We start from the raw sequence: 26,105 nt of genomic DNA on the forward strand, positions 1-26,105 counted from the left end.
CCGTTCCGGGCCGTATGGTTCGCTGGGCGCGTTGAATTGAGAGGTGTTTTGATGGCGCTGTACTGTATTCAGCCAGCCACGAGGTAGGTATGTCAGCAAGGGAGGCATAAGCCTGAGGGGACTTTGGACATGGCGTGATGTCTCATTCTCTTTGCTTGTTGCACTGCTTCTGTCTTTTCGTCGACATTCCGAGAATCCCCTATTATGACGGCATTGGCTTGATCCGCTGTTTTGTCATGATTTCCTGTGACACGCTCCTTACAGAATGCTTCAGCCACAAGCCACGCCGACGCCGCAAGGGAGACGGGTTTGGAGTTAGTGAACTAGGCAGGGCAATAGATCAGCCATGAGCTTGCTGGCCGTTCTAGACTCTCTGCACTAAGAGTGAACCAGTTCATCGCTGGCATCAGTAGCTCTTTGCTATCTCGAGTGATCTGTATTTATTCAGCACATCTCCACCACCTAGCTACCTAGTCAACTACACAACTTCCATCTATCCAAAGTATCTTTTTTCTAACCTCGAGTATCCTCAATTGCATATAAAATGAGCTCTCTAACAAAAGTCGTCAACGGCAAGGTCGTCACCAACACCAATGTCGGTACCCCGCACCATGTACCTTCATCGCTAATGCTTGACAGGTCAAACCTCCAACTGGATGGACAGTCAACTACGAAGACTTTGGCAGTGAAACTGAATGGGGCGAAGATGGAGAGGTCGCTGATCTTGTCAGCGCTTATGGCATTTCCGGACAGGTCAAGCCGCTCTTCAGGACCCGGTACAGCAGCAACGAGGTCATTTTTGTAATTGAGATCAACGAGCAGGATTACATATACAATGGTGAGAGTGGATGGGTACAGCGAATTGTCACGCCGACGGATTTGAACGAGATAGTGGAGTTTATCAATGAGCAGGGATGGTTCCGGCTGGAGACCGAGAATCTCGGTTGATGATCGAAGTCGTGCATTGTATGGAATCTATATTGTAGTCATATTTGTACAGCTATTACTCTCGGGCAGGGAGGTGCATTGTCAGTGATTGCAGTATTTTATGGCAAGGACAGTCTATTTGTAATGGATAATAGAGTCTAAACATCAGACTGTCTAGAGTCGGTAACTGCCTCTTGGATTCTCGTAATTGTCGTATTCTCCCACCTAAGCCAAGATCGCCTAATCTCAGCGTACTGCTCTTCCAACTCAGTGTACCGACCACTCAAGGTGAGAATTGTTTGAATGGTCCACCTGCCCTTGCCGCTGGTAGCTGAGTATCTTTACCTTAGTCCTCAATGTGTCTGTTCTGCTTAGCCGTTGCAGAGTAGACCAAGGCGTAATCCATAAACTCGGCCCAACTGGCAGGAAGACCAGTAGCCATGAGCGACTTTGCTAAATATTGGGGAGGGGCCTTTGTGAGGTATCTGCGGGTGTGACAGCGTTAATGGTGAAATCGTCCATGATCAAAGTGGAACGGAGACTGCGCATCAGTTCAACGGTCTGTTCTTTGTGAGTTTTCATTTTTAGCCAACGGAGGATGTGAATTCACTGCAAGTTTGGAGGCGCCATACACTGGTAGATCATGCTCCGGTGCATGAGCAGTTGCACTACTTGTGATGACGATGCGTCCCGTTGTTCTATCGACAGCCTGTCTCTGCTTTCGCATCTGGCTAACTGCCAGTTTCACAAGACTAGAACGGCCCGGAAGTTGACATCAGTGACGCCAAAGGCAGGTTCAAGCAACTTTCCCCACTCATCAGACTTATCTGAAAAGTAGTCGTATTGTTCAGATACACCAGCCTTGGAAGTGGCGAGATCAATACGACCCCCTTCCGCTACAGCCTGTTCAAAAGCGTTGCGTAGATCTGTCCATCAAGCTGCATCGTAGCGAAGGAACGTGTCAACGCTGGTTCTCCCTCTGGTGGCGAGGGTGTCGTATTGGCATCTGGCTGGTTCAGGTCGAAGACAAGGACTTGAGCACCTTTGGTAGCTATAAGTCTGACTGCTTTCATTTACTTCCTGAAGCGCCGCCTGTAGAATTAAAGGTGAGTTGCTGGTATTATGAAATAAAATCTATGTCTGTAAATACCAGTAATGGTGGCAACTTCTCCATCGAGCTTTGGGATGTCCCGTTGTTGGTGGTCAATAATGTCATGGTCATGGTGTTATCAGACAGTCATAATAACTGTTATATTCATGGCCGAACATCTGAATTTAACATTCAGCTCCGATACGGAGATAGCCGCTTTTGGAATCCGTCTGCGGCTGAAGTTGGAGGGTGTAGCTTGTCGTAACAGAGCGAGTAACGCTGCCAATGGCCCCCTTATCAATAATCTCCTTGACTTGATGATAAGAGGATCAGCTCTGCCCTGAAGGCCAACATCAGTCTGGACGCCTTTGCTAGCAGCTAGAACCGTTAGCTCTTCACTCTACGTTAACGTGGCGCCCAATGGCCCCTCCACCACCACCTTTATCCCGTTCTGCAGTGCCTAGCAATATGGAGGTCGACGACTACAAGATCGACATTGGAGTCATTGGCTAGGCTTTCGGTGTTGCCGTACGCCTTGACAGTGTCGGGGAGTTTGTGTAACTCGACTGATTAGCGGGCAGAGTTGACAGATGAGTTACACACAGCCACGATATCGTACCGTGGCCATTCAAGGATGGGTCTCAGGCAGGGGAGGATACCCTGGTCCCTACTGGCGGCTCTAGAACGTCGATGGGCGCGAGACCTACCAGACCAACTCCTGTAGGTGCAATGTTGATGCTTGGATTTGAGAAGATAAGCTGAATGGGAGTTGTCGCTTGAGATAAATGATTGGTTGTAAGTTACGATTATATAATACACTTTCTCTTTTATAGAAGTTATTCATTGACTGTATTTCTAGAATTGTACTGAGGCGGGCAATTACCTGATATGGAAAGCACAGCGACCTCTTCTATAAATAATACGCTCCCCTCACCTGGGGCTTCGATTACGTTCTCTCGAATCAACTTTCCTAATTAGGACTACCGATATCATAGCATCAGATTTGGAAATGCCCGCAGGATTGCAGCCACAAATCTAGCGCTTACTCCCCAAAGGCAGAGGTCGATCGGGGAGTGACCCGACTTGCTCGCCGGAGGAAAAGAGCATTTTCCGGAATAATTCTCTCCCACGAGGAACGGCCCGCTGCGTTGTCGATGGAGCCGGAATCCTTCTGCTTGTGCGCATACGTAAGCGGCCTCTGTAGGGCTTACTTGAACGTATCCTCTGTGTGAATAGGGGTCTATTGCTTGCGCTATCATCTGTGCCCCGCTTGGGACTCTGACTAGCTACCTAATCTGTCAATATCTTGTTGCACTCCATTTTGACTCTAACTACACGACCATTGCATCGTCGGGGTTACACATGAGCTTACGAGATCGCCGAGTATTTGCGCAACGGGGCTGCCGTCCCAGAACGGGTGTCACTAGGCAAGCAGCTTGCTGTCGTCTTTGAAATCACAAATATCTCAAGTTCGTGGCTTCTTATTCTCTGGGGGCTGTTTCCCGGAAATACATTAATCAGACTTACGATATCAAAATTCCCCACATAAGATTCCATCATAGAGGCGGGATAATAGTCCATTGGTTCATCTGAGTCAGATGCCGTGAGCCTCGGTAGATATTAATAGGTGGTCTGTGAACACGAACATGCTAGTTTGGCATCATATGCGTGATTTTGAGGGAGATAACGATAAACGCCATCTCACTGCTCAAAAGTCATGAAGTCATCTTCAAGTTTGTAATGGAACAAGGTTTGAATAAGTAAGCGCGCATTGGCCGTGACAATATTCCGGTGCAACGTTGAGCCGCTTCGTATCTTGATAATGGCGCCTCGAAGCATCATTAGAGATACAAAAATTACAACCTGTGGCCATAAGGACGAGCAGCGACCCCGATTTCGCTTTGAGGCATTTGAACCGCAACTCCCAGCCGAATTAATGTGCAAAAACATCGACTTCTCTTATCTTGGAACATTCCCCGCCATTGCATATGCGGCTGCAAGGTAATTACACTGTGACTCTTATGCAGTCACATGCGCAACCGTTCGCGGACGTTGTCCGCCAAGAGAGTTTATTTCTGATAGCTACGCTTTTGGAAGGACCCCAGACTGTGTATCGATACCAAGGAGTGGAATGATTATCCGCTGAAAAACAGTGCCGCTGGAGATGCTTATATGCACGCCAGGTTCTTCGTGCTTAGCAGGGCTTACAGCGGTGGATGGATTTGCGCGAGGCCATCCCCGGCTTGACCGGGCGATAAGGGGGATAGGGATTGGCCAGCATAGGGCACTTCATTGGTAAGGTTGTACAATATCGCGTGTACATATCTCGCTGTATACTTTGTCATACTACATGCAGATTGTGACTCGGACTAGGGCTGAAGGTATCTGTTAGAGTATGTTATTCTTAGGTGAGGTTCGATCAGATTTAAACCTCGACGTGGATTGATTCTTCATCTCTAAGAACATCGTAGTGTTTGGTAAACAACGAATGACGTGAACACCAGAAATCTGCCTTTGATGAGTAGGCTTCGTAGGAGAGGGTCCAAAGGGCTAACTCAACTCTATGCAGTAGGCTGGCCTTAACACGGCTTAGGATTATGCACGTTCGGCTTATTATTGATTTTCGGAAGCCGCCAAGATACAGCCTATAGGCAGGCGCATCTCTCAGCAAAATAGGTAGCACAGTGGCTGTAAAGTGCAGTAAAAAAATCGATATTATGATGAGGTAATGAATGGCATGCACCCCGTGGGGAGAACTAGTCTTGTGCACCCGGCAGTTTGAACGCCGAGGGGGGCTTAGGGATGAGGTGAGAATGCAGGCTGACCCAACGCCCCCAAAATGCTTGATACCCAGAAAACCCATCGAGCTCGCCTGTATGTGCCGTGAAGCGGCATTTGAGATCCTACTGACCTTAAAAGAGGATTAGACAACCCTCAAGGACAATATTACCCCCAGCAAATCTCCAGTCACAGCGAATCTCCAATCTGCGGCTAAAGTGAAGAATCTGTTGGCATGAATTCCCTCGGAACCTGCCGAGATCAATACAGCTTATATATACAGACGAGTAATTGGCTGATGGTGGCAGCTGCAGCCTGATCCGTGTCGTCAATCCTCGCCATTTTAAGCAGAGCAGCTTAGTGACTCATACGCGCGGGGAGACCCATCTTACATAGAAAGGGCCACATATTCAACATGTTTGGTACTCTCCAGTTCAACCATTCCGCAAACGCAGGGCCCACCTTCGTCGAGCGAGCAGACGGCGCCGCGTTCAGTGCCCTGGGCAACAACGTCCTACAGCACACGGCGTGCGACCAGTGCCGCCAGAAGAAGCTTCGCTGCACGGGGCGCAAGACGGGCTGTGAGCGCTGCAAGGCGTGTTCTACAGAGTGTACTTATACTCAGCTTTTTGGAAGCAATGTGCGGCGCAAGGACCGCAAGCGGACGGCCCGACAGAATGATGCTGCCGCGCAGTCGCCATCACCTGAGCAGCAGTCCGAATCGGATGCTATGCAGAACACCGTCGTCAACAGCAGAAACTCCCCTAGCGTTTCTGTGCAGGGGGGAAATAGCGGAGATGAAAACGGTAGCAATTCTTCTGTTGATCCTTTGGCGAACGATATCTCGAATCGGATGGATGCAACGCTCCTAGAAGATGCGGCCATGAGCAGCAACACTTCGGGAGATGAATTCGTATTCTTTGATTTGGACCCCTCCACTTTTGACCGTAAGTTCCTTTCTCTCTCACGATAAATGGCAAGTTGCTAAGCTTTCTCTTTGCAAAATTAGTGCCAGAGTCCAATTCCTTGCCAGATTTTCACTGGTCACCGTATAGTATACCTGGTATTCCTTCACCGCGCAGCACACAGCTCGACACTTTCAGTTTCTTGGATTCTCGCACTTCAACAGCCACGACAGCTACACGCATGCTCAGCCATCCCATCAATGTCAGCAACAGTACCTGTGCCAACCGTTGTCTCAAGGTCATGAAGTCACTGCTCGAGGAGCTTGAAACTCGCATGCACGACATGAGGCCCTGCAAAGCCGATGTTGCGCTCTCTTTCCAAAAGCAATCATGCATCCAGTGCACCCAGGTAATCCGCTGCAAGAGCTGCTACACCGACCCAGACGCCATGCTGTTTCTTACCATGATCTGCGATAAACTTATCATGCTCAACAAGAAGATTCTCTGGTACATGAGGGAGGGCACCAGTGTAGAGCAGCAGCTGCTGGTGGGTGAGTATGAAGTGGACCAGACTGAAGAATGGGGGAGTATGTTGCAACTCCTTACGGTGGTGCAGCTACGGAAGATCAAGGCGCTGGTTAATGATATTGAGAGAAGCCCAGCAGTTGAAGGGAGACACGCTCAGCTTATAATGCTAAAGAGTGTAAAGCAGCAGGTCATTGCACTTTTGGGGAGAATTAGAGAGGCGTTGTTCAAGGTTGTTGATGAGCCATAGACAAGCTGGATAGAAAGAATCCAAGACCCGAAAAGACAAGACAATTTAGACAGACTATGAACTATTTATCAAAGATGGCGTGGAAAGTCAGTCCTTTTAATGCTCGAGAGTATCATATTCGGAAGTTATTCAAAGGGAAGTCTCAATCACAAGCATGCAACATTGCCTTTTACAACCTGACAAGGCAACCCCCAACAATTAACGTATGGTCATTCTACATACAGCGAGAGCAAACTACCCAGATCATCACATTCAGTGTTACCATGCCGCTCCCTATTTGCTTGTTTTGCTATCTCCCGTTCCAGATCGGACCTCTCCCGAAATTGAACATACAGATCCGGCTTCCACCACATGACGTGATAGCGGCATTCACCCAACCAGTCAATATCTGCACTAACCAATTCCCGTTTATACTTGAACACCATTTTGGTAAAGATCTGGTTCACTTCAATCGTTGTAAAGCTGTGAAAGCAGTAGTCAACAGACTGTAAATCACTGTCAAGAACGGTGCACGTACTTTGGTCTAAGACAACCTCTGGCCCCCAAGGTGACAATACGGATCAAGCCATCACTTGAGATCAAATTGGGAAGGATCCGAAAAGTATTTCTTGTTGTAAGTAACCATGTAAGCACTTGTGTAGACCTCGGTCTGTATGCCCCGTTAGCTAGCTAGCGTTAGATGTCTGGCGCAATTTGACTTACGCCTTGAGGGGCCCAATGGTTATCGATATCGGTTCATGGAAAGATCCTTAAGATGCCTTGACATTCAGCTGGATAGATACGAACGCCCTCGCTGACGACAACTTAGGGGTATCAAAACTGTCGCGCAGAGGCTGCTAATACACCTGAAACGATCTTAAAATGCCATCTCTCGGAGAATATCAAACGCAAGCATCTCATACGCATACCACTTGGTCATATTCAACCCATTCAACTTGAGCTCGCCAAGCTCGCCAATCTCATCAGCAAACACATCAACAACATTCGCAATAATCTTCAATGTCTTATTAAAAAAGGCCGCAGTAAGGCTCTGCTTCATGTTCCTATGGTTTTGCGGATCTCGATCACTCCCAATACACATTCTGCTAAACCCCGCGCCGTTCTGTTTCTTCCCAGCAGCGTGACCGTAAATATCCTTCTGTGATGTGAGAGATGGGAAGAAAGGTTGACTTAAACACAGGCCCTTCAGGTGCAGTAGCTGAGTAGATTGGGGTTATAAGCCACCATATTTCTTTTGCCCTTCATCAATGGCGAGATGGATGCGGCCGCGTGTTGATCGAATATTTCTCCATATCTTCCCAGAATGGATCGCGATGGCCTCTAAGTACATTACGAGGAGCCAGGCACGCACTGGGGTAGATGTTGCTAGGAGGGGGCCGAGGTAGGACGCCAGTGAATAGAAGTAGATATGGTAGATTACGAGACCGGTCCAGTATAAGGTGAGCTATCGTGGGTTAGTTTATGTGGTCTTCTAAACTCATGGTTGTTGGTTGACGTACCAGTACGCCCAGAACGCTGCTACCATATATGGCCAACAATCCTCTGGAGGACTTGCCGTTGAGTCGAAGCCAGGCTTCCATTTTCATTGGAGTTAACACAAGTGACATGGTGGCAGTTTGTTTTCTGAGCCGTGAACAATGACGTTGGTGGAGAAGATGCCTCTAGTGTTTTATACTTCCTGTTGCCGCACCACTATCTGAACTGTCAGCTTCTAAGCCTCTCACTACTCCTTCAGAATCCCGCTGATACTCGAATAGGAATTCGCATTGCTTACACTAAATTGTCATCTGATGTTTCAGCCCCTACTGATCATAGTGTCCAATGCGGTGCAATTTGAGGCTTTGGGCAATTGCCGGATTAGGAAACAAGCCGACATGACCAACAACCAGAGCTTCATGTCTCAGAGGCATAGCCAGAACGGTAACAGCCCGTCCAATTACAAGACATGGCTCTAATGCACTTGGCGGCCGCTGAGAAATGCGAGGCTGAAGGGGAGTTTGGACCATGCTGCTAGACGAGGGCTGGGGATTTTGTAGAAAGGATGGGTTATGTGGCGATAGAACGTGTATGGTCCCCAACCAAGAAGCTATGTGATAATTAGTTTGAGCTTCAAGTTGTCTTTCGCATGGAAACATGACATCTCGTTGTTGTGGGAGCAGCTACGCGAGGAACAAGACGTGTACGAGGTCTTGACTGATGTCTATTGGAGATGAGTCCATGATAAGAGATTGATATTGGTTCTGCTGTTACGCAATTTCGAGTGGGGCGGGGTTCGGTAAGCTCATTTACATGAACAACTGTTCTGTGCATGAGCTTCTCTGTCAGCGGGTTTTACGCTTACATCAAGCCAAGTCCTGGTTAGCCAATCGGGCTAACTCTGGTGCATGATGCAGCCCCGAACCACATCTCCTAACACGGTAATACTCCGTAGAACGCTCAATGGAATATTACCCAATCGAACAACAACCGTCACGCACAGTTCAATTGACATATTAAGACGATAGATCCGAGTTTAGAATAGAGACAATTGAATTGATCGTATAAGAGTTTTCCACTTCATCAACTAGTACAGCCATAATGAAGTCACCAGCCAGCGATATCCAAAGCCTGTATTCAACCGCCAGCACCAAACATGAACTCCCTCCTCGTCCTCGCTCTCTGGGCCGCTGGGTCCTGCATAGCCTTCAGTATTGCCAACTCCTACTGGTCTCATCTCCGGTACGACGCTAAACGTAAAACCCAAGGCTGTCAGCGTGCTCCGCGCATGCCCAACAAGTATCCCTTCGCCGTCGACTTCTTCTTCGCTGCTATCAAGGCAGATAAGAAGAAGAAGTTTCCTGAGACAATAGTGAAGCGGTATGGGAAGGTGAGACATGCTGGGGCGTTTGAGCACTACACTCTTGGAAATCATGATGTTTCTATCAATGATCCGAGAAACATTCAGACTGTACTCTTGACGTGGTTCAAAGAATCTGGGTTGGGTGGGAGACGGAGCAATACGTTTCGACCGTTGCTTGGAAATGGTATTTTTGCAGTTGATGGACCGAGCTGGGAACATTCACGTGATATTCTCTGGCCTTCACAAGGAGTCAAGTTTCCGATCATGGATAACAAGTACACATTCAGCATACAATGAAAAGCTCTTCCAACAGAAAATTCCGGCTCGGCACCGCCAATAGATATTCAGGCCTTACTCTTCCGTCTTACTGTCGATACGATCACTGAGCTTCTTTTCGGCGAGTCTGTCAATTCGCAGATCACCAATCTATCAGAGAACATCAGAAAAGCATGTACTTTGGCAAACGACAGGTTCATTAATGAAGTTTGCTTTGTAGCGGCTTTTAACCATGCACAAGCTTGGCTCTCTGATCAGTCTAGCTTGGTGGATAAGTACTGGATGGATGACGGTACAAGTCGTCGGCGAAATGTCAGGAACATGCATGAGTCTGTGAATATCTTTGTGCATCGATCATTGGGCTGATTAGAAAAGCCCGAGACAATGTCAATTACGTCTTCTTGGAGGAATTGGCATTTGATATGGATTCATCATTACTTCCTCAATAGTTTATACATAGGTCATCTCATTCGCCAGACTCTGTAGTTAATTTCCAAGAATCGATCATATCTAGTGTCTTATACATCCGTATTACTGCTACTGGCTATTTCTGTGCCTATTTCTGTGATTCACTGTCGCATTTGATCTCAAACGGAGTTAGCGCCCATAAGTCCGGATTAAGCCCGATTATTATGACGCTTAGATGCAAGCCAGACGAGGTTCCGCGACCTCATTCTCTTTCCAATACAATCTTTCAATGTTAAGCCAAGTTCATCGCATTGCCTCACTCTCATTTATCAACCGTCGTCACTTTATCTCAAGCTTACAAATTATGTCTCGCTACGCAGACGCTCACAAGAATACCTCTGGCCCTGGCGATGCTCGTCCGACAGCCCTTCAAATCGTGCGCGATGAGGATCTTGAGGGTGCTTTGACAGATAAGGTGTTTTTGATCACTGGTACCTCGGCGGGGATTGGCGTTGAGGTTGGCCGTGCTATTGCTGCTACCGGCGCCCGTGTTTTCCTCGCTGTGCGTGATCTAGAAAAGGGCAAGGCTGCGTGCTCTTCTTTCTTGAAGCCAGGTCAAGTTGACTTGATACGTCTTGATACATCCGACATGTCCTCCGTTCGTGCATGCGCCGCTGAGTTCCTGGAGAAATCGCCTACACTCAATGTCCTTATCAACAACGCCGCCATCATGGCAACACCTACCCGCATCGAGACCAAGGATGGTTTCGAGCAACAACTGGCTACCAACTATCTCGGCCACTTCCTCCTCTTCTGGCTACTCAAAGACGCCCTCCTCAAAGGGTCAACGCCCGAGTTCAACTCACGCCTAGTCAACGTGTCTTCCTCAGGCCACCACGCATCAGAGGTCATCTACGACGACTTCCAGCTCAAAGCCCCCGACGCTTACAATCCTTTCAAAGCCTACGGCCAAAGCAAACTCGCCCAGATCTACATGTCCAACTACATCGACCGTGTTTACGGCCCAAAGGGTCTCCACGCTACTAGCGTCATGCCCGGTGGAATCACATCAAACCTCCAGAAGCATCTACCTGAGGCGGTGCACAGGGACATGAAGGAGAACCCATCGACGATCAATTTCATGAAAAGCCCCGAGCAAGGTGCTGCGACTACGGTTCTGGCAGCAGTTGGCAAGGAGTGGGAGGGAAAGGGCGGGAAATATCTTGAGAACTGTCGACCATCCATGCCGCAGCCGTTGATCCCAGGTATGATGGGGTATAAGGATTATATCTATGTTTCGGAGAAGGAGAACCAAACCTGGGAGCTTACTTTGGAGACCTTGGGTCTCCAGGAGACGTCTTAGGGAAGGGCGCTTGATGGCCAAGCAGGTCCGTTATGATGGAACCTAATGTTTGTAGCTGTTATTGCCCATAATCAATGATCTTCTCGCAGGGGCTTAAAGTCTTTCTGTAAAAGCCATGAATTAGCTCATATCATATCACCAATTACCCACCTTACAGCGAGACCTTCGAAAAACCAAGTGGTTCGATATGAAATTGCAGTGCTACCCGGCAGGACAAAATTCACTATTGAATCGCGGCATAAAGCCTTTCTTACTCTTGCCACCTGAAAGCAGCCCAGTTTACCCCACTATAGACAATATTTACAGGGCTCTGCAGTAGGCTGAGGTGGTCCAGAACACAAGGGTCCTCGTCTGAGAGCTCGCCTAATCTTTGCCAAGAAAGAAATGGTACTCCACGAGAGACTCTCCCTGGAGCTCGATTTGGGACTTTGAAAACTGGTCGTTATCGCCAGTGTATCAATACCGCCAGTATCAGATGGTTATCTTCTGATTGGGAGATTTCTGAATGCTTTATGATGCGATTGACAAAGAGTCCGCATGTTGTTTTCGTGATCAGGGACAGAGAAATCACTAGCTTTAGTTCATTCTAGGCCTTCGCTTGCAACCAACCTAGACGGTTTAGCGCCTGTTCACGCAAAAGCTGAATGCACAGATCAATAGTTGTTATTCCAGCCCCCCACAAATGCGGGTCGAAATAGGGAATAGACTCAGAAGCCATTGACACTGGAAGACGTGATATTGGTTTGGCTGCATTGTCGGTCAACATTGCCACTTGTCCTACGTTTCTACAGAGACCAGCTACTGGTATAAGATCAAGCCCAACCCATTCACTGCGCTCATCTACTCATTCTCAAAACAACTCCCAAACTCAACACTATTTCGACATCTACCAACATGCTGACCGCCTCTGAACTCGAAGAACTTCCTGTTCTCCCCAATGATACCAGTGACTTCACAGAGGGCACTTACACGATCCCATGCCACAAGAAGAAAGAGCTCACAGCCGAGGGCCCAGACATTGTTAACAAGATCTGGTTCCATACTCAGGTGAGATCCCAGATCCTCTATACTTTCTCTTAGTGACAGTGGCTAACTGATGTGTAGCCATTAGATACCGACACCATCCAAAGAATCCATTGCATGAAACTGGTCGCCAAGTCTCGTGATCAAGGCTTCAGTGATGATCCTCTTGCTGGTAACTGGACTTGGTTTGAGATTGCTATCCTGAAGACCAAGTACTCTGAAGAGCCACGAGTCAAAGATGGAATCCAGCTCGTTTGGGTGAGCCACAGGAATCGCTTCCTGTCAAAGGATTATGGATGGGTTAGTACACCGGTCAAAAGACAATCGTCTGAAGGTACTGACTTAATTACAGGAAGAAGGTGTTGAGTTCGGAAAGGATCATGATATCTTCCGACTTCTGGAGGTAAATGCATTCCCGTTGATCACAATCACTTGACTGACCCGTTCATAGGAGGGAAATGTCATTGCTGTCCGCCTCTGTGCCCGATTTCAGGCGTGGCAGATCAAGGCCCGCACTGGTTATCTCGTGCTTGACATTGGCGCCCCAGGTGCGTTCATCCAGATCTTTACTTGAGGTATCCTACTCATAAACCACTACAGTGCCCAGAAAGGCTCTCCAGTATGGACAGACCAAACAAACGGTCCTCAGCATCCAGGAAGTCTTTGATGAAGTCAACAGCACCATCCTACCAAACTCGATGCAGATCTCTGCGCCTCCCTCTGATCTGCTTTTCCGCGCTGAAATGCTTACATCTGCTAGCGAGAAGCCCCTTCGTGTTCTTTCTCTTGGTAAGTCCTCCTTGGTCCGCACATTAACCATTTGCTAAATCTCTATAGATGGCGGTGGTGTTCGAGGCGTCGCGGCACTCATGCATCTAGACGCTATCATGAAAAAGGTTGCACCTGGAAAGAAGCCCTGTGAAGTCTTTGACATGATCGGAGGAACCAGCACAGGAGGGTACGCAAGGTCTATCAGTCACTCGGTATCATTCACTAACAGTCTTCAGATTCATCGCCATCATGCTTGGACGCCTTCAGATGACCATCGAAGATGCTCTGAAGCAGTACAAGAAGTTCATGGGAACCGTTTTCCCCACCTCTCGCTGGACAACAGTCAGCTTAGTCAAGTCAGGCTCCAAGTGGGACGCCAGTGAGCTTGAGAAGTGTATCAAACAACTCGTTCGAGAGCAGCTTGGACAGGATCCTGATCAGGTTCTGCTCCTTGATGAGGAATCTGCCAAGACCTGCAAGGTGTATGTATTGTCCCGGTTCTCTTATCTCGGTATTGGGTGACTAACCTGAAGTCTTACAGCTTCGTCATGGCTACGCGACAGGAGGGCGCAAACAACCAAGCTCCTGTGTTGTTCCGATCATACGAGAACCCGCTTGAGAAGTCAGAGTTGCCCGGAATCAAGCTCTGGGAGGCCGCGCGGGCAACTTCAGCTGCGCCGATGTACTTCGCACCCCTCGAAGTTGGCGGTTATAAATTCCTCGATGGTGGCCTCCAAGCCAACAACCCAATGGGATGGTAAGTCTCCCGTTTCTCAGATATGAGACTGGATACTGACATATATAGGCTCTGGAACGAGGTCCTGTCCGTCTTCGGTCCAGCTCGCTCTACCAACTGCTTTCTGAGTATCGGAACAGGTATCGCAGCAGCAAAAGCCGTCGGAGATGTCCGCAACCTCAAAGGCTTCACCGAGTCCGTCGCTAGCATTGCGACGAACAGCGAGATCACAAACCTGCTCTTCCGTTCGCTTATCAATGCCTTTGCTCCAAGGCCCATGGCCAAGAAATACTACCGATTTAATGTCGGTGACGGTCTACCGGAGTGGACGGAGGATGACGATGGCAACTGGACTTGGAAGCTTCTTGAGACGCGTGTCGAAGGTGGTGTCGCTGAGATGGATGATATCACTGCTATAGATGCCACGGAGGAGCAGGCCAAGAAGTACATTGCGCTTGCGGGGGCGCAGAAGATGATTGAGGAATGTGCAGAGATATTGAGAGAAGACATTTGAAGGAATAGATGTGATGAGGAAATCAGAAGATTGTCCTTGTCATGCTCATCGCCTATGAATATCTCGTCAAGAACGCAAGATACATCTAGATAACACGTTAGTATAATGCCTTGTTATATATACACTTTTAGTCAAACCAAGATTTTAACTGTATCCAGTGTAGCACAGCCTCCCATACCTGAAGTGCTGGTCCTATATATTGTATGGTCTTGCCAACCACTTAAGTTCCAATAGACCACGGATCATTGAAGCTAGCATAGAAACTAATGAGGTAAATATGGACTGGAGAACCATGTTTCTTCAGAAAACCAGACACAGAGCGCATTTGCGTCTCTAAGTACCCATTTCAAATAGATAGTTTTTATCTGTACGGACCAAATAATCAACTTATCCTTCGTATTGAGAACTATTCGGATCTGGAATCGCTGGCATCAGCCCTCGACCGTACTGGCTTCGATGACGTGGAAACTAGTCCCCTCTGAATATTGGGCGGGAATTTGTCTAGATAATCTTGAGGGAACAAACCTTAATAACATTCTTATTCTTACAGTTTGACCATCGGACTTGTTGACGCCAATCACATGTTCGTTTCATTTTTATGAGGGGATCTGTTCTCAGACCGGCATATACCGTTTGGTGTGATCGCTTCCAGCTACATAGCAACCAGAGCGTAGATCTTTCCCCATTATTGTTATCATAAATCTCAACTGCGTTACTTATGTGGCCCTCCAGACATGTGAATCACATAGAATGGTGAAGTCAATGCACGTGTGCCATACATTTGCTCCATTAGTACTTAACTTCGCGCAAATGACAGCTTATCGATGCCAGATTATCCACAGCCCAAAAATCCTTTTGTTCATCCCATTTGATTCTATCTCATGCGCAAATAGCATCCACAGCTTGGTTGATCCAAAACTGGTTTGTAGGGTTAGGATCATCCATGGTCTTCTGCGCAATCACCTTGAGGTCGTCCATCCTCAGGTACTCATCAAGACCAATCTCCTCCTTCAAGAATGGGTTAAAACGAATATACTTGGTATCCTTGTGCTCATCTCTCTCATTCAGATGCGTCATGTGTCGTGAAAAGTCCTTGCCCTTAGCGTTGGTGTTGGTAGCAAAGTCCATGACCTTGGACGCTACTCCAACAACCTTGATCCAAGACTGCTTTGCCTTTCCTGGGCTGACGTAGCCAGTACCGAGGCTGATAACGCATGAGATCGGCGGTGAAGGGTCTTTGGGGTCAACGAGCTCAAAGCGTGTGTACCAGAGCTGGTCGATGGGGTTGTTGTTAAGAAGGCCACCGTCCCAGAACACCAACTCAGGCTTATCCTCTGGAAACTTCACTTCGGGGAAGAAGGTTGGAGCAGCAGATGTTGCGCGTGCTGCGATGCTGATGGTGAGCTTGTCACCGTGTTTGAGTAGAGCATCGTTGACTTTGGACTTGGTGTAGATGGTCTTGTCCTTGTAGGTTCGCATCAACATAGACTCAGCTCTGTTCTGGGCAGTAGTACAGCAGAACCTGTCTGATGTCAGCGAGGTATTAAAAAGGCGGAGAGATACTTACATCCGTGCACCACCTTCGTGCTGAAGAGGCGCGTTGCCCTTCAGCTTTTTGTCATTTTCATCAAGGCCAAATTTCTCAACAACCTCGTCAATAGCCTTGCTCATAGACCCAGCATCAAATCTGCTGTCCTGAACTAAAGCCTTGCTGTTGTTGAGGTATGATGAACCAGGGATCCAGCTAATATCCCAGCCGTAGATCTTAGGACTGAAGATCGTCTTGGCGATTCTGTCATATTCCTTAATGGTGTCATCAACGCTCATGCGAAGACGAAAGAGCATGATACCCATGATACCGCCTGTGCTGGTACCACCAGCGAGCTCGAAGTAATCAGCTGGTAAGGGAATCTTGTCCAGACCTTTCTTCTTCTGGACGCGAAGCATGAGCTCTCTGAGGATAACGAGACCCATGATGCCTCGGACGCCACCGCCATCGAGGGAGAGGAGACGGAGTCCCTTGGGATGCTTGGTAGAGGTTACGTAGACCATTGTGAATTCTGACTGTAAATGAATAAAATGAAAAGAAAAGAGCTGGGGAAGATGAACTGCAGCTGAATTGCATAAATACCCATTCATTTTCCATTTTTCTTTTCTTTTCTCCTCTTATCATCATGCCTCAATAGAACGTCACTAAGCTGAAACTATTACTCCCTTCAGGGGGATCTTGTCCCGTTTGGGTTACCTGCCATAGCGGTCCGAGCACTAGAGCCAGCTGAAGCGCCTTTAGCTTACCACTAGTCGCTGCGGGATATCGCTAGTTTTCAACCTCATCCTGGATGATTCTTCTGATAGTCCGGTGACCTTGCAGAATGCGGAACAGTATCGCCATTTGGTAGCATCAGCATGGGTATGTTAAAGTGAGGGGGGAGTGCTTTTGAGTACAACGAATCGTTGAAATGTAGCATTTACTGGGTTCAGTCGGCCACCATTGAGCAGATAAGGAGAACCATTCCAATGGCTAAAGACACGTGATGATCCTTTCAAATTGAGGCACTGTCTTACTAGGACATAAGATGGTGGGCTTGGGGGATATGCAAGCCACTTACGGCAATTTGTTCATCTCAGTCATAGCTGAGATGCTGATCTGGCATGCTGGAGCAATGCCAAGGATTTTCACGCCGCGTAGCCATCCATGCATCACATTTATTAAAAGTATGCAGAGAAGAAGGGCCCAGTGCTGGAGCGTCTCTGGCCTTCTAGTCATTCTCTGAAGTTTGTTCGCAAAATTATATTTCTTGGAGGGATACGACTAGGTCCACCTTGTTCTACTATGCTGTCTTTACCTCGTAAGATATTTAATTATATGACTGCTAGTATTGGAAGTAGTGTAATAAAAATTAACTACAGTCTAATATCTAAGACCAAAGAGCCTGCTATTTCCTATTTAAAGGTTCTTTTATCAATATAAAGGCGACAGTGCGTTGTCTTGTCAGTGACTGATGCTACCCTAAAGTTTGAGAAGAATGTTGGTGTGAGAGATAAGATAAGCTGATAAACGATAACGATAGTGCCACGATTGAGATGCGATACGCAATACGTGATGCCCGAAGCACAGACGCGACACGTTTGATCCTTACCATTAACGCCTAATCGAGCCAACAGCCACTGGCGGTATCAACAGGAATGAAGCCTCCACTACTAGTCTTCGCTCCTAAAGAAGACACAGATATCATTCTCCGAAAGCCCAATTTCCGCAGCCACCCAGAACCGTTGCCTGAAGCGGCTGATCCGGATGCCACCGAGGAAGAGAATGAGGACGAGAAAGGCAAGCATAAAGAGCAAGATGACCAAAAAGAGCTCGAACGACCTGCTTCAGAGGAGTTCAAGGACGTTACATCTTCGATACAGAGCCGTGGTGATCTGAAGAACCTGAAACCATTTTACGAGCACGATGCTTGCGTCACCCGGCTTCAAGGCGATGCTCGATGGCCCATTCAAAGAGAGCTGTCGCAACCAGTATGGGCGCTTTGAAGCCAAGGCTTTTGAGTATAGCGCCGAAGCGCTGCTCATCTTACTAGACATCATGCATGGGCACCACAGACGTGTCCCAAAGACCATGGAGCTTAGTCTATTGACGGAGATAGCTATACTTGTTGACTACTACATGTGCCATGAGATCGTGGAGATGTTTGCTGAGAACTGGATCGCCTCTGTCATCCAGGAAGATGAGATAGAAGGATCTGATTGCCAGGCGAATATATCTCGGCTCTTCATCAGTTGGGTCTTTGAGAAGACCGAGTTGTTCAACTCTATTGTTTATTCAATTCTTAAATTGGCCGCCAGGCCGATACGAACAGACCTACCACTCCCTAGTACCATTTTGGGCAAGTTACAACAATGAAGTGCTCGGGGCGCATGACTGACAGCTGTGCAGACTCACTAGAACAACGCAGACAGAGTCTCACGCAAAGGTTCCTGGACAATCTTTACGGGCTACTCGATTCGTTCTGGAGCAGTGACGGTGGCTGTCACACGGAGTGTACCGCCATGATGCTGGGGATGCTAATAAAGCAGATGCTCAGCTTCGGCTTGGAGGTCCCGAGCCCTATGGGCCGTCCTGCTGAAGAAAAGAGCTTTTTGCACCTAAAAGAGTTCTCTACTCAACTCAGATCGCCAAGGTGGCACGAGGATGGTTATTCTTATAGTCATAATTGTTCTTTTAAAAACAAAACGGATCCCTGGTTGAAAACAATATCCAAAGTCGATATCTGCCATGGTGTTAGATTGGAGGATTTCAAGCCGGGGGCTGTCGGCCCAAAGAAGAAAATCAAAAAGCGCGATCGTGGCAAATATCTCTCTTAAGGCTGAGGAGGAGCTTTGATGCCTAATTGTTTCGGAGATAGGCGCCATTGCGATGTTGTAATTATGATACATAGAGATCTTCTCATACAGCAAACGAATGATGTCATTTGAATCGCAAAACATGCGACATAAGATAAAGCCAGGCCCCCATTGAGATCCGTAGCTGGTGTCGCAGTTTGACTTAGCTGCTCAGCCAGTTTGCCCGATTTCATTGCGAACCAGAAAGGGGCATTCAGTCTTGCGTATTGACGATTAGCAGGCTGATGTAAGATGTTGGGTCGGCAATGACTCTTCGGTGAGACGGATACGGAAACTGGGGGACTAATGCTTCAGACCCACTGCTCGACCAGTATTTAACTCCGTGTCAAGATTTGAATCACTAAAAATATTATAATGCTCCAATACTAGCTCTAAATTTTTAACAATGCCCAAGACCAGACCATCGAAGGAGAAGCGAGACCAAGCAAAAGCAGAGGAGACACGTATACGAAGGATAGAAAGGGAAACCAAGGAAAATGACCGCGCGGAAACAGTCGCCGATGACGATGCCCTCAATTTGGCTGCTAAGATTGACCGGTTAGCTGAGATCCGAAATTGGTTCTGCGCAGAGACAACTGTCGTAGATCAATACATGGCAGGCGACCTTTCGAGGGCCGAGACAGTCGATATTCTGGCCACGCCAATTGATGAGGCATACTCCACTGCCAATGCTGGCACGGCATACTTTCGACAAGAGAGGACCGCTCGACTGCAGCGAAAGTATCATAGCCCCGAGAAGGCACTCGAGCTTTGGGGACCTGAACAAGATTGGCCTGAACCTGAAAATGAGCGAGATCACTCTGAAAACGCCGAAATGCTTCTTTGGAACCTTTGGTACTCGATTCTTCACACAGCAAAGAAAATCCGCTTCACCGACGAGGCTCGACAGGAGAAACTAGTTGATCTAGTCAAAGCACTCAAAGCCCGACCAGATCCCCCAGAACCAGTACCAATGACGATTCCCCTCAAGAGAGATTGGGTCTGGCAACTAGGTACTGTTTGGAGCGACCTGATCATTCTGGGCGCCTCAATCGCCGAAGTGAGAAACGACTCCTGTGGATGCGGAGCTGGTTGGTCATGGCCAGAGCAACAAGCAGAGCAGAACCTGAACGCGTTCTACGCTCGACTAACTGCAAGCGGAGTAGCAAACATACACGTCCAAGGAGAAATATGTGCTGTTGATGCACTAGAAAAAGCTCCGACGCCATGGTATCGCCGCGTATCACCACCGCCAGATCATGAGATTCTCAGTCACTACATTACTTGCGCTGCGCTGTGGACTATCATTGCTGGGAAGGAGGTTTATGCTAAGTATCCGCATACGAGAGATGAGAGGGATATTGAGGTGGTGGATAGGATATTGGAGTTGAGAGATAATGAACTTCCGTGGAACAGGTCACGGAAGAAGTATAAAGGTCGGGCGAGATGGGAGACGGCAAGGAGGGAATTTGCACGGAGGAGGTTTGAGGCTGAGTCTAACAACGAGGATCTATCACCCGAAGTCCGAGACTTGGCTGGACGAGCTGCAAAGGCAATGAGTGATATTGTCTGGCAAAAGCAGGAGGAGAAGTGATTGGTCTCATCAATAAGTAATCGTGTATGCGTTATCGCCATCTCAAAGTGGGGACGTAAGTCATGCTGCGAAAGTAGCCATCACGCGGGGTACCACAGGATAAGACAACAAGACCAATAATAGCAGCAAAACAATGTAGGAAGATTCATATTCACATGAGATAAATGAATTTGGAGCACGAAATAAATGTAGACTTTTACATACACGATTTGCCGTATTCCGTGGGTCATGGGGCAACAGGGTCCTTTGCCCGATCCTCAATGGGGTTACCGCCACTAACAAGTCTCAGCTGAAGCATCAATAGCGCAAGCTCACCTTTCCCCATTGAAAAATTGGCACATATGAGACTGCGTATATTCGTTCCGTGCATGAGACTATATGCTTTTAAACATTCACGGTGATGGCTATGTTTCAGATGCATCACTCGTCACTGTTCTAGACTGGTCTTTGTGACGACGGTGGAGGGCAAGGTTGCGATACCCCTCAATGTGTAGAGAATGGATAGGCTCAGTATACGAATTTGTTGCACTTTCAGCTGGGGTCAAGGTCAGCAACCCTCACGGTACTGCAGAGATGGATTTCTGGTAGCATGTGTGATATAAGAATACCGCCTCTTCCCAACCCTAGTAGCCGTCCCCAAGATCCCCCATACTGTTCGATATCTCTATCACTACTCCAACACAAACACAATGGTCACCGATGAGCAGATCGAGCATGAGCGCCGTCAACATGCCCGCGTCGGCTCATACTTCCTCGGTCCCCGCGCCGAGAACTTTGAGCTTCTCAGTGAATTCTTCACTTATGTCTTGAATGAACAGAAGGACACACGAGAGAATCTCTACAAGGATGATCCAGCCTTCATTACTCAGGACATGATCAAGACGGAGGAGTTTCAAGGTAGTATTGCTCAACTTCGTGAAGACGTCAAGGATATATCCAAGAAGCTGTCCACCAACTCGATTCCGTTTTGGTCGCCGAGGTATAATGCTCATATGAACATGGATACTGCTATGCCTAGTATCATAGGATGTAAGTAAGAGGCTGGTGTATGCTGAGCACTGCTGATGGGACGGTATGTAGATATGGCAGCTATGATGTACAACCCCAACAACGTTGCGACAGAGGCTAGTCCCTACACTACCGGCGTGGAGCGTCAAGTCGGCGAGGACCTTTGCCGCATGCTGGGCTATGGCTACGGTGTTGGTGGTGAAGACTCAGATGTTGAACCATGGGGTCACATTACCTGCGTCAGTAAACTCTTCATGTGTCATGATGATGTCTAACAACGTTGCAGGATGGCTCGGTCGCCAACCTTGAAGCCATCTGGGCAAGTAAGTCTATCATTCCATCCATTATAACTTTGCTTGTCTGACCGATGACTTAGTTCGAAACCTCAAGTTCTACCCACTATCCCTCAAGCTCGCCATGGCCGAAGGCGCACCACTCAACTTCTTGACTCGCATCAAACCCCCCTTCAAGGTGTCCACTTGTAAAGGAGAAGAAAAGCCCTTCACCGAATTGTCCACATGGGAGCTTCTCAACCTGAAGCCCACCGCCATTCTCCAGATCCCCACTCGCTTGACTAGCGAATATGCCATTTCTGCCACCTTCCTCCAGACTGCTCTGAAGGATTACCTGATTCAGACTGTCGGAAAGGAATATGTTGATCAGAAGTTTGGCATCACCAAGCCTGCCAAGTTCTTTGTTAGTGCCACGAAGCATTACTCTTGGCCCAAGGGCGGAGGTCAGTGAACTAATCGTTTCCCGCAACAGTCTCACTGACAAATATGTAGCCATATCTGGTCTTGGCTCCGACAACTTTGTCGACATCGCCGTCGATGAAGAAGCCCGCATGGACATCTCCAGCCTCCGCGCCCATCTGGAATCCTGCATCGAAGGCGATGACGAATCTCAGCATACACCGGTCTTCGGCGGTGTCGTCATCATCGGATCAACTGAACATGGAGCATGTGATCCTCTCCGTCAAGTCGTTGAGCTCCGCGAAGAATTCCAGGCCCGCGGTCTTTCTTTCGCTATTCATTGCGATGCTGCGTGGGGAGGCTACTTCTCCTCTATGATTGAGCGTAGAATGTTCGCTCCTATTCCTGGTGGAGACTTACCCTTTGTTCCGAAGTTGGCCATTCAGCCTTATACGAGGGAGTAACTTGAGTTTTTGCCTTTTGCTGATAGCATCACTATTGATCCTCACAAGTAAGTTCCAAAGCCCGTGATTAACATCTAGTCTACTAACCGTTGACAGGTCCGGCTATATCAACTATCCTGCCGGTGGTCTTTGCTACCGTGATCAGCGCATGCGCTATCTCATCACCTGGACTAGCCCAATTGTCTACCATCAGGGTGACGATAAGGGAAGCATGGGAGTCTATGGTGTTGAGGGAAGTAAGCCCGGAGCTGCAGCAGTGGCTACCTGGTTGACTCACAAGACCCTCAGGCTTGAGGTTGACGGATACGGTAGACTCCTTGGAGAGGCCATATTCACTTGCACTAAGGTTTGCATCGTTCATCGCCCCGAGACCTCATGTACTAATACTCTCGTAGCTGTACTGTCACTGGGCCACTTTGACCAAGCCTGAAGATGACTTGATCGTTATACCTCTTATCAGACTACCCATTGAGCGCAACGGTGGCTCAGCTGAGGATGTTGCGAAAGAAAAGGAAAGAATCCGCACAAAGATCCTTGGAGTCAGTAACGAGGACCTGTTTAAGGATGAAGAGACTTGGGAGCTTTTGGAGACACTTGGTGGTGATTTGATGATCAACGCTTTCGCATGCAACTTCCGGATCAACGGCAAGCCCAACACCGATATCGTAAGTCACTTTAGACTCTCATCTTGGCGTATATACTTACACGATGCAGGGAGAAGCCAACTACCTCAATCAGCGTATCTTCAAGCGCCTCTCTTACACTATTGAAGATGACGCGACGCCCACATCTGATCGGCCTCTGTTCCTCACCTCGTCATCATTCAGTGAAAAGGCTTATGGCAAGTGTTTGACCAATTTCAAGAGGCGCCTCGAGCTCTCTAACAATGATCATCCCGCTCACGGTGATTTGTCGTTCCTGGTCAATGTGACGATGAGCCCTTGGCCTACCGACTCGCCATTCCTTGAGAGTTTGGTCACTCCCTTCAGAAAGATCGCAGAGGAAGAGGTGCAGGTAAGCTTTCCAGATTGAGCCTTGCATAACCTATACTGATAGCAGTAGCATGTTCTTGCTCGCAACATCGAGAAGCCAGACATCCACGGCTTCGTCGTCCAAGGTCACGACAAGGTCTACCTAGTCCACATTCCCATGTTCAACATGGCCGCTCACCGCTGGCAAGTCATCATCACCGCTGAGCTCCCCGGCGAGGTCAAGGAACTCTACCAGAAACTGCGAAAAGAAAATCCAGACAAGTTCTACACCATTGCCAACGTGGAGCCTGAGAAACTCGGTAATCTTCTTGAGTCAACTGGCGACGTTGAGTTCCGAATGGATGATGGCATCCCGGCTGATGGTGCTGAACCTCTGGCCAAGTTCAAGCTTTCTGACATTCAGGTCGTTGTCAAGAGGTCTATGTCTTACGATGACTTGGACAGGAAATATCCTGATAGAATGCCGTTTTACCTCTATGGAAGCAATGCTGAGGCTAATATCGACCATGTGCTGAGAACTTCGCCCAATGCCCAGCTTAGCGGAGATCGGGTCAAACTCAATCTCAACCCGGCATTGAGCAATGAGCAGCTTGGCAAGGGCGTAGTCTCTGTACTGGAAGACGTCTATGAGAACTCAATTCAGCCGCTGTAAGCGTTTTCTTCTAACGTCGGAGTTGTTCACGCTGACATTTTGCAGACCCCAAGAGGAGAATGAGGAGGGAACCTTGGTCATCAAGACTGATGCCCCTGGGCTGTCGCTTGTTCCCGATCACAAGCATAGGGTCTCGGTGTACAACAACTACGATGACTTCCTTGGAGGGTCCAAGCCCATCGCAAGTGGTGACTTGAGTCTCACATCCAAGATCTTTGCTGATTGGGGAATGGTCAACATGGATTAGACATCAATAGGTCATCAATGAAACTCATGAGAAATCCGTATTAATTCCAAATCATGATTACTCTAAATGAACTATCAAGCGATGCATATAATAGTTGAACAAATGTTCATCATCTTACTTCTTCACAGAGTCAGAACCCATCTCATAGACCGGCTCCTGCTCACGGGCCTCAGGACCAGCCATCTCATACGCCGGCGCAGGTGTGTGAAACGGCGGGGGCGATGGCTGTTGATTCCATCCCCCGGGTGAAACTGGCCCGACACTTGACATAGGTCCACTCATCATCGATATACGAGCATCTGATGGTGCAGGAGATGCCGCCATGCTATGATCAGGATAAGGCTGTACAGCTGGTTGGTAATGCTGTTGCTGAGGGTATGGGTTCTGGTTCATAGGGGCGGGAGGAGGAGGAGGTTGCTGTTGAGCCATGACAGGTTGAACCGGTGCCGGGGCGGGTTCAGGCTTGGATTTACGTCTGCGCAGCAGGCAGACGGCACCAAGACCGATGAGGCCAATGAGAGCGACACCACCGACTACACCGCCGACAATAGCACCGACAGGTGTTGACTTGGACTTCTTTGTAGGCTCAGGAACATCAGAAGTAGTCGTTGTTTCTGTTTGTGTCTCCGTCTCGCTTGCCTGGCCAGCAGAGCCACTATCAGTGTTGCTGACTGTTGTTGACTGTGATTCGATACCATCGCTGAGAGTTGTAGTGACGAAGTTGGCATTCTTCTGGCCTTGGTATGTGAACTTGACGGATTGAACATCCTCGACAGATGTGGAAGCGCATCGATAGTCGAAAATACCACTTGGATAGGCATACGTGCGACAGAAAGGCGTGTCGGAGTTGGTACTAAAAGTTCAGTCAGCATTGAGACTCGAAACTGGGACAGGCAGTAGTAAGTCACCATAAGAGATTGAAGGTGTTGCTCTGACAAACGTCATTGCATTGACTTGGGTCAACAGCTTTACTAGACTCAACGCAAGCGACGTAAATCTCGGATGCGCAAGCGACTAGACCAACACCACTCGAAGCAGCCCATGAACACAAGCGATCATTCTCACAGGTGACTGCAGCGCCTGGTTGGCCAGACAAGTATCCGCATGTCTTATCGGGCGCGATAGTAACTTTCAAAGGCTCACTCGATGAATCTGCTTGTCGAATTCGGAGTCCATCATTGCCGACGAGCAGCTTGAGTTCATCGAGGATACCGATTGGGGATGCTGTTATGGTCGGTGCTGGTATGTCGCGAGCGTGATTCCTTTGGGCGGCGCGAGCAATGTCCATTGCATTCACGGCCTGGAGCATAGCTCCGAGAAGGAGAGCCTGTGAAGATGACCGCATGGTGAACTGCAGCCAAAAGTGTGAAAATTGGTACTAAGAATGGTAAGGAAAAAGAGATGCACGAGGAAACAACCAAGCAAAAAGACGAGCGACGCGATTGCAGGAAACAATCATTATGAAGGAGCCAGCCCAGAGCGAAAATGCGGCTTAGCTGATTCTCCCCCTGGGCAGATCAAAACGCCACTGAAGGGCCAGAACCAATATTGTGTGGCATGGCTTGCAGAAGCTGAAGCCTCCATACCAAGGGTCACCTCAGCCGCACCCATTTAGCGTGTTAGTTAGCAATCTCCGCCTCGAACCGGAGCTAATTACACTAGAAGAGG

The 26,105-nt window shown here is 48.3% G+C and overlaps 11 protein-coding genes across 11 annotated transcripts; 8 read left to right on the forward strand and 3 right to left on the reverse strand.

Annotated features, from left to right (window-relative positions):
- The first annotated feature begins 409 nt into the window (after positions 1 to 409).
- On the forward strand, positions 410 to 1,056 carry FOBCDRAFT_233793 (uncharacterized protein). Its single transcript, XM_031192859.3, has 2 exons — positions 410 to 595; positions 640 to 1,056. Exons 1-2 carry the CDS (start codon positions 545 to 547, stop codon positions 946 to 948), a joined length of 360 nt encoding a protein of 119 aa, XP_031031705.2. The 5' UTR covers positions 410 to 544; the 3' UTR covers positions 949 to 1,056.
- Positions 1,057 to 5,210: 4,154 nt separating this feature from the next.
- On the forward strand, positions 5,211 to 6,549 carry FOBCDRAFT_265588 (uncharacterized protein; the record flags this gene model as incomplete). Its single annotated transcript, XM_031192862.3, has 2 exons — positions 5,211 to 5,742; positions 5,805 to 6,549. 2 exons carry the CDS (start codon positions 5,211 to 5,213, stop codon positions 6,473 to 6,475), a joined length of 1,203 nt encoding a protein of 400 aa, XP_031031708.2. The 3' UTR covers positions 6,476 to 6,549.
- Positions 6,550 to 7,331: 782 nt separating this feature from the next.
- Positions 7,332 to 8,082, reverse strand: FOBCDRAFT_281636 (uncharacterized protein; the record flags this gene model as incomplete). The annotated part of the gene is made up of 3 exons (XM_054707595.1): positions 7,332 to 7,613; positions 7,827 to 7,919; positions 7,975 to 8,082. The coding sequence occupies 3 exons, from the start codon at positions 8,080 to 8,082 to the stop codon at positions 7,332 to 7,334; spliced, it is 483 nt and encodes a 160-aa protein (XP_054563570.1).
- Positions 8,083 to 9,107: 1,025 nt separating this feature from the next.
- Positions 9,108 to 9,611, forward strand: FOBCDRAFT_148544 (uncharacterized protein; the record flags this gene model as incomplete). Its single annotated transcript, XM_031192864.2, has 1 exon — positions 9,108 to 9,611. The coding sequence occupies one exon, from the start codon at positions 9,108 to 9,110 to the stop codon at positions 9,609 to 9,611; it is 504 nt and encodes a 167-aa protein (XP_031031710.2).
- Positions 9,612 to 10,362: 751 nt separating this feature from the next.
- Positions 10,363 to 11,361, forward strand: FOBCDRAFT_147749 (uncharacterized protein; the record flags this gene model as incomplete). Its single annotated transcript, XM_031192865.2, has 1 exon — positions 10,363 to 11,361. The coding sequence occupies one exon, from the start codon at positions 10,363 to 10,365 to the stop codon at positions 11,359 to 11,361; it is 999 nt and encodes a 332-aa protein (XP_031031711.2).
- An 861-nt stretch (positions 11,362 to 12,222) lies between these two features.
- On the forward strand, positions 12,223 to 14,558 carry FOBCDRAFT_324466 (acyl transferase/acyl hydrolase/lysophospholipase). The gene is made up of 9 exons (XM_031192866.3): positions 12,223 to 12,408; positions 12,466 to 12,684; positions 12,737 to 12,787; positions 12,836 to 12,932; positions 12,985 to 13,173; positions 13,222 to 13,342; positions 13,392 to 13,637; positions 13,697 to 13,912; positions 13,961 to 14,558. The coding sequence occupies exons 1-9, from the start codon at positions 12,256 to 12,258 to the stop codon at positions 14,403 to 14,405; spliced, it is 1,737 nt and encodes a 578-aa protein (XP_031031712.2). The 5' UTR covers positions 12,223 to 12,255; the 3' UTR covers positions 14,406 to 14,558.
- A 486-nt stretch (positions 14,559 to 15,044) lies between these two features.
- On the reverse strand, positions 15,045 to 16,459 carry FOBCDRAFT_254202 (acyl transferase/acyl hydrolase/lysophospholipase; the record flags this gene model as incomplete). Its single annotated transcript, XM_031192867.3, has 2 exons — positions 15,045 to 15,927; positions 15,973 to 16,459. Coding segments are annotated over 2 exons (1,130 nt in total), but the record flags the coding sequence as incomplete, so codon positions are not given.
- Positions 16,460 to 17,534: 1,075 nt separating this feature from the next.
- FOBCDRAFT_324468 (uncharacterized protein) lies at positions 17,535 to 18,761 on the forward strand (the record flags this gene model as incomplete). Its single annotated transcript, XM_059612114.1, has 2 exons — positions 17,535 to 18,292; positions 18,343 to 18,761. Coding segments are annotated over exons 1-2 (852 nt in total), but the record flags the coding sequence as incomplete, so codon positions are not given.
- Positions 18,762 to 19,194: 433 nt separating this feature from the next.
- On the forward strand, positions 19,195 to 20,387 carry FOBCDRAFT_254203 (uncharacterized protein; the record flags this gene model as incomplete). The annotated part of the gene is made up of 1 exon (XM_031192868.3): positions 19,195 to 20,387. One exon carries the CDS (start codon positions 19,195 to 19,197, stop codon positions 20,380 to 20,382), a length of 1,188 nt encoding a protein of 395 aa, XP_031031714.2. The 3' UTR covers positions 20,383 to 20,387.
- Positions 20,388 to 21,071: 684 nt separating this feature from the next.
- FOBCDRAFT_265594 (pyridoxal phosphate-dependent transferase) lies at positions 21,072 to 24,437 on the forward strand (the record flags this gene model as incomplete). Its single annotated transcript, XM_059611357.1, has 11 exons — positions 21,072 to 21,411; positions 21,463 to 21,629; positions 21,677 to 21,713; positions 21,767 to 22,126; positions 22,176 to 22,542; positions 22,573 to 22,593; positions 22,643 to 22,892; positions 22,942 to 23,211; positions 23,261 to 23,560; positions 23,609 to 24,186; positions 24,236 to 24,437. 11 exons carry the CDS (start codon positions 21,072 to 21,074, stop codon positions 24,435 to 24,437), a joined length of 2,892 nt encoding a protein of 963 aa, XP_059466258.1.
- Positions 24,438 to 24,487: 50 nt separating this feature from the next.
- On the reverse strand, positions 24,488 to 25,842 carry FOBCDRAFT_11585 (uncharacterized protein). The gene is made up of 2 exons (XM_031192870.3): positions 25,346 to 25,842; positions 24,488 to 25,290 (listed from the first exon to the last, which is right to left on the reverse strand). The coding sequence occupies exons 1-2, from the start codon at positions 25,780 to 25,782 to the stop codon at positions 24,552 to 24,554; spliced, it is 1,176 nt and encodes a 391-aa protein (XP_031031716.2). The 5' UTR covers positions 25,783 to 25,842; the 3' UTR covers positions 24,488 to 24,551.
- Positions 25,843 to 26,105: the final 263 nt, after the last annotated feature.

Source organism: Fusarium oxysporum, chromosome XI (assembly GCF_013085055.1).
Source record: "Fusarium oxysporum Fo47 chromosome XI, complete sequence".
In the NCBI taxonomy this organism is placed as follows: Eukaryota; Fungi; Ascomycota; class Sordariomycetes; order Hypocreales; family Nectriaceae; genus Fusarium; species Fusarium oxysporum.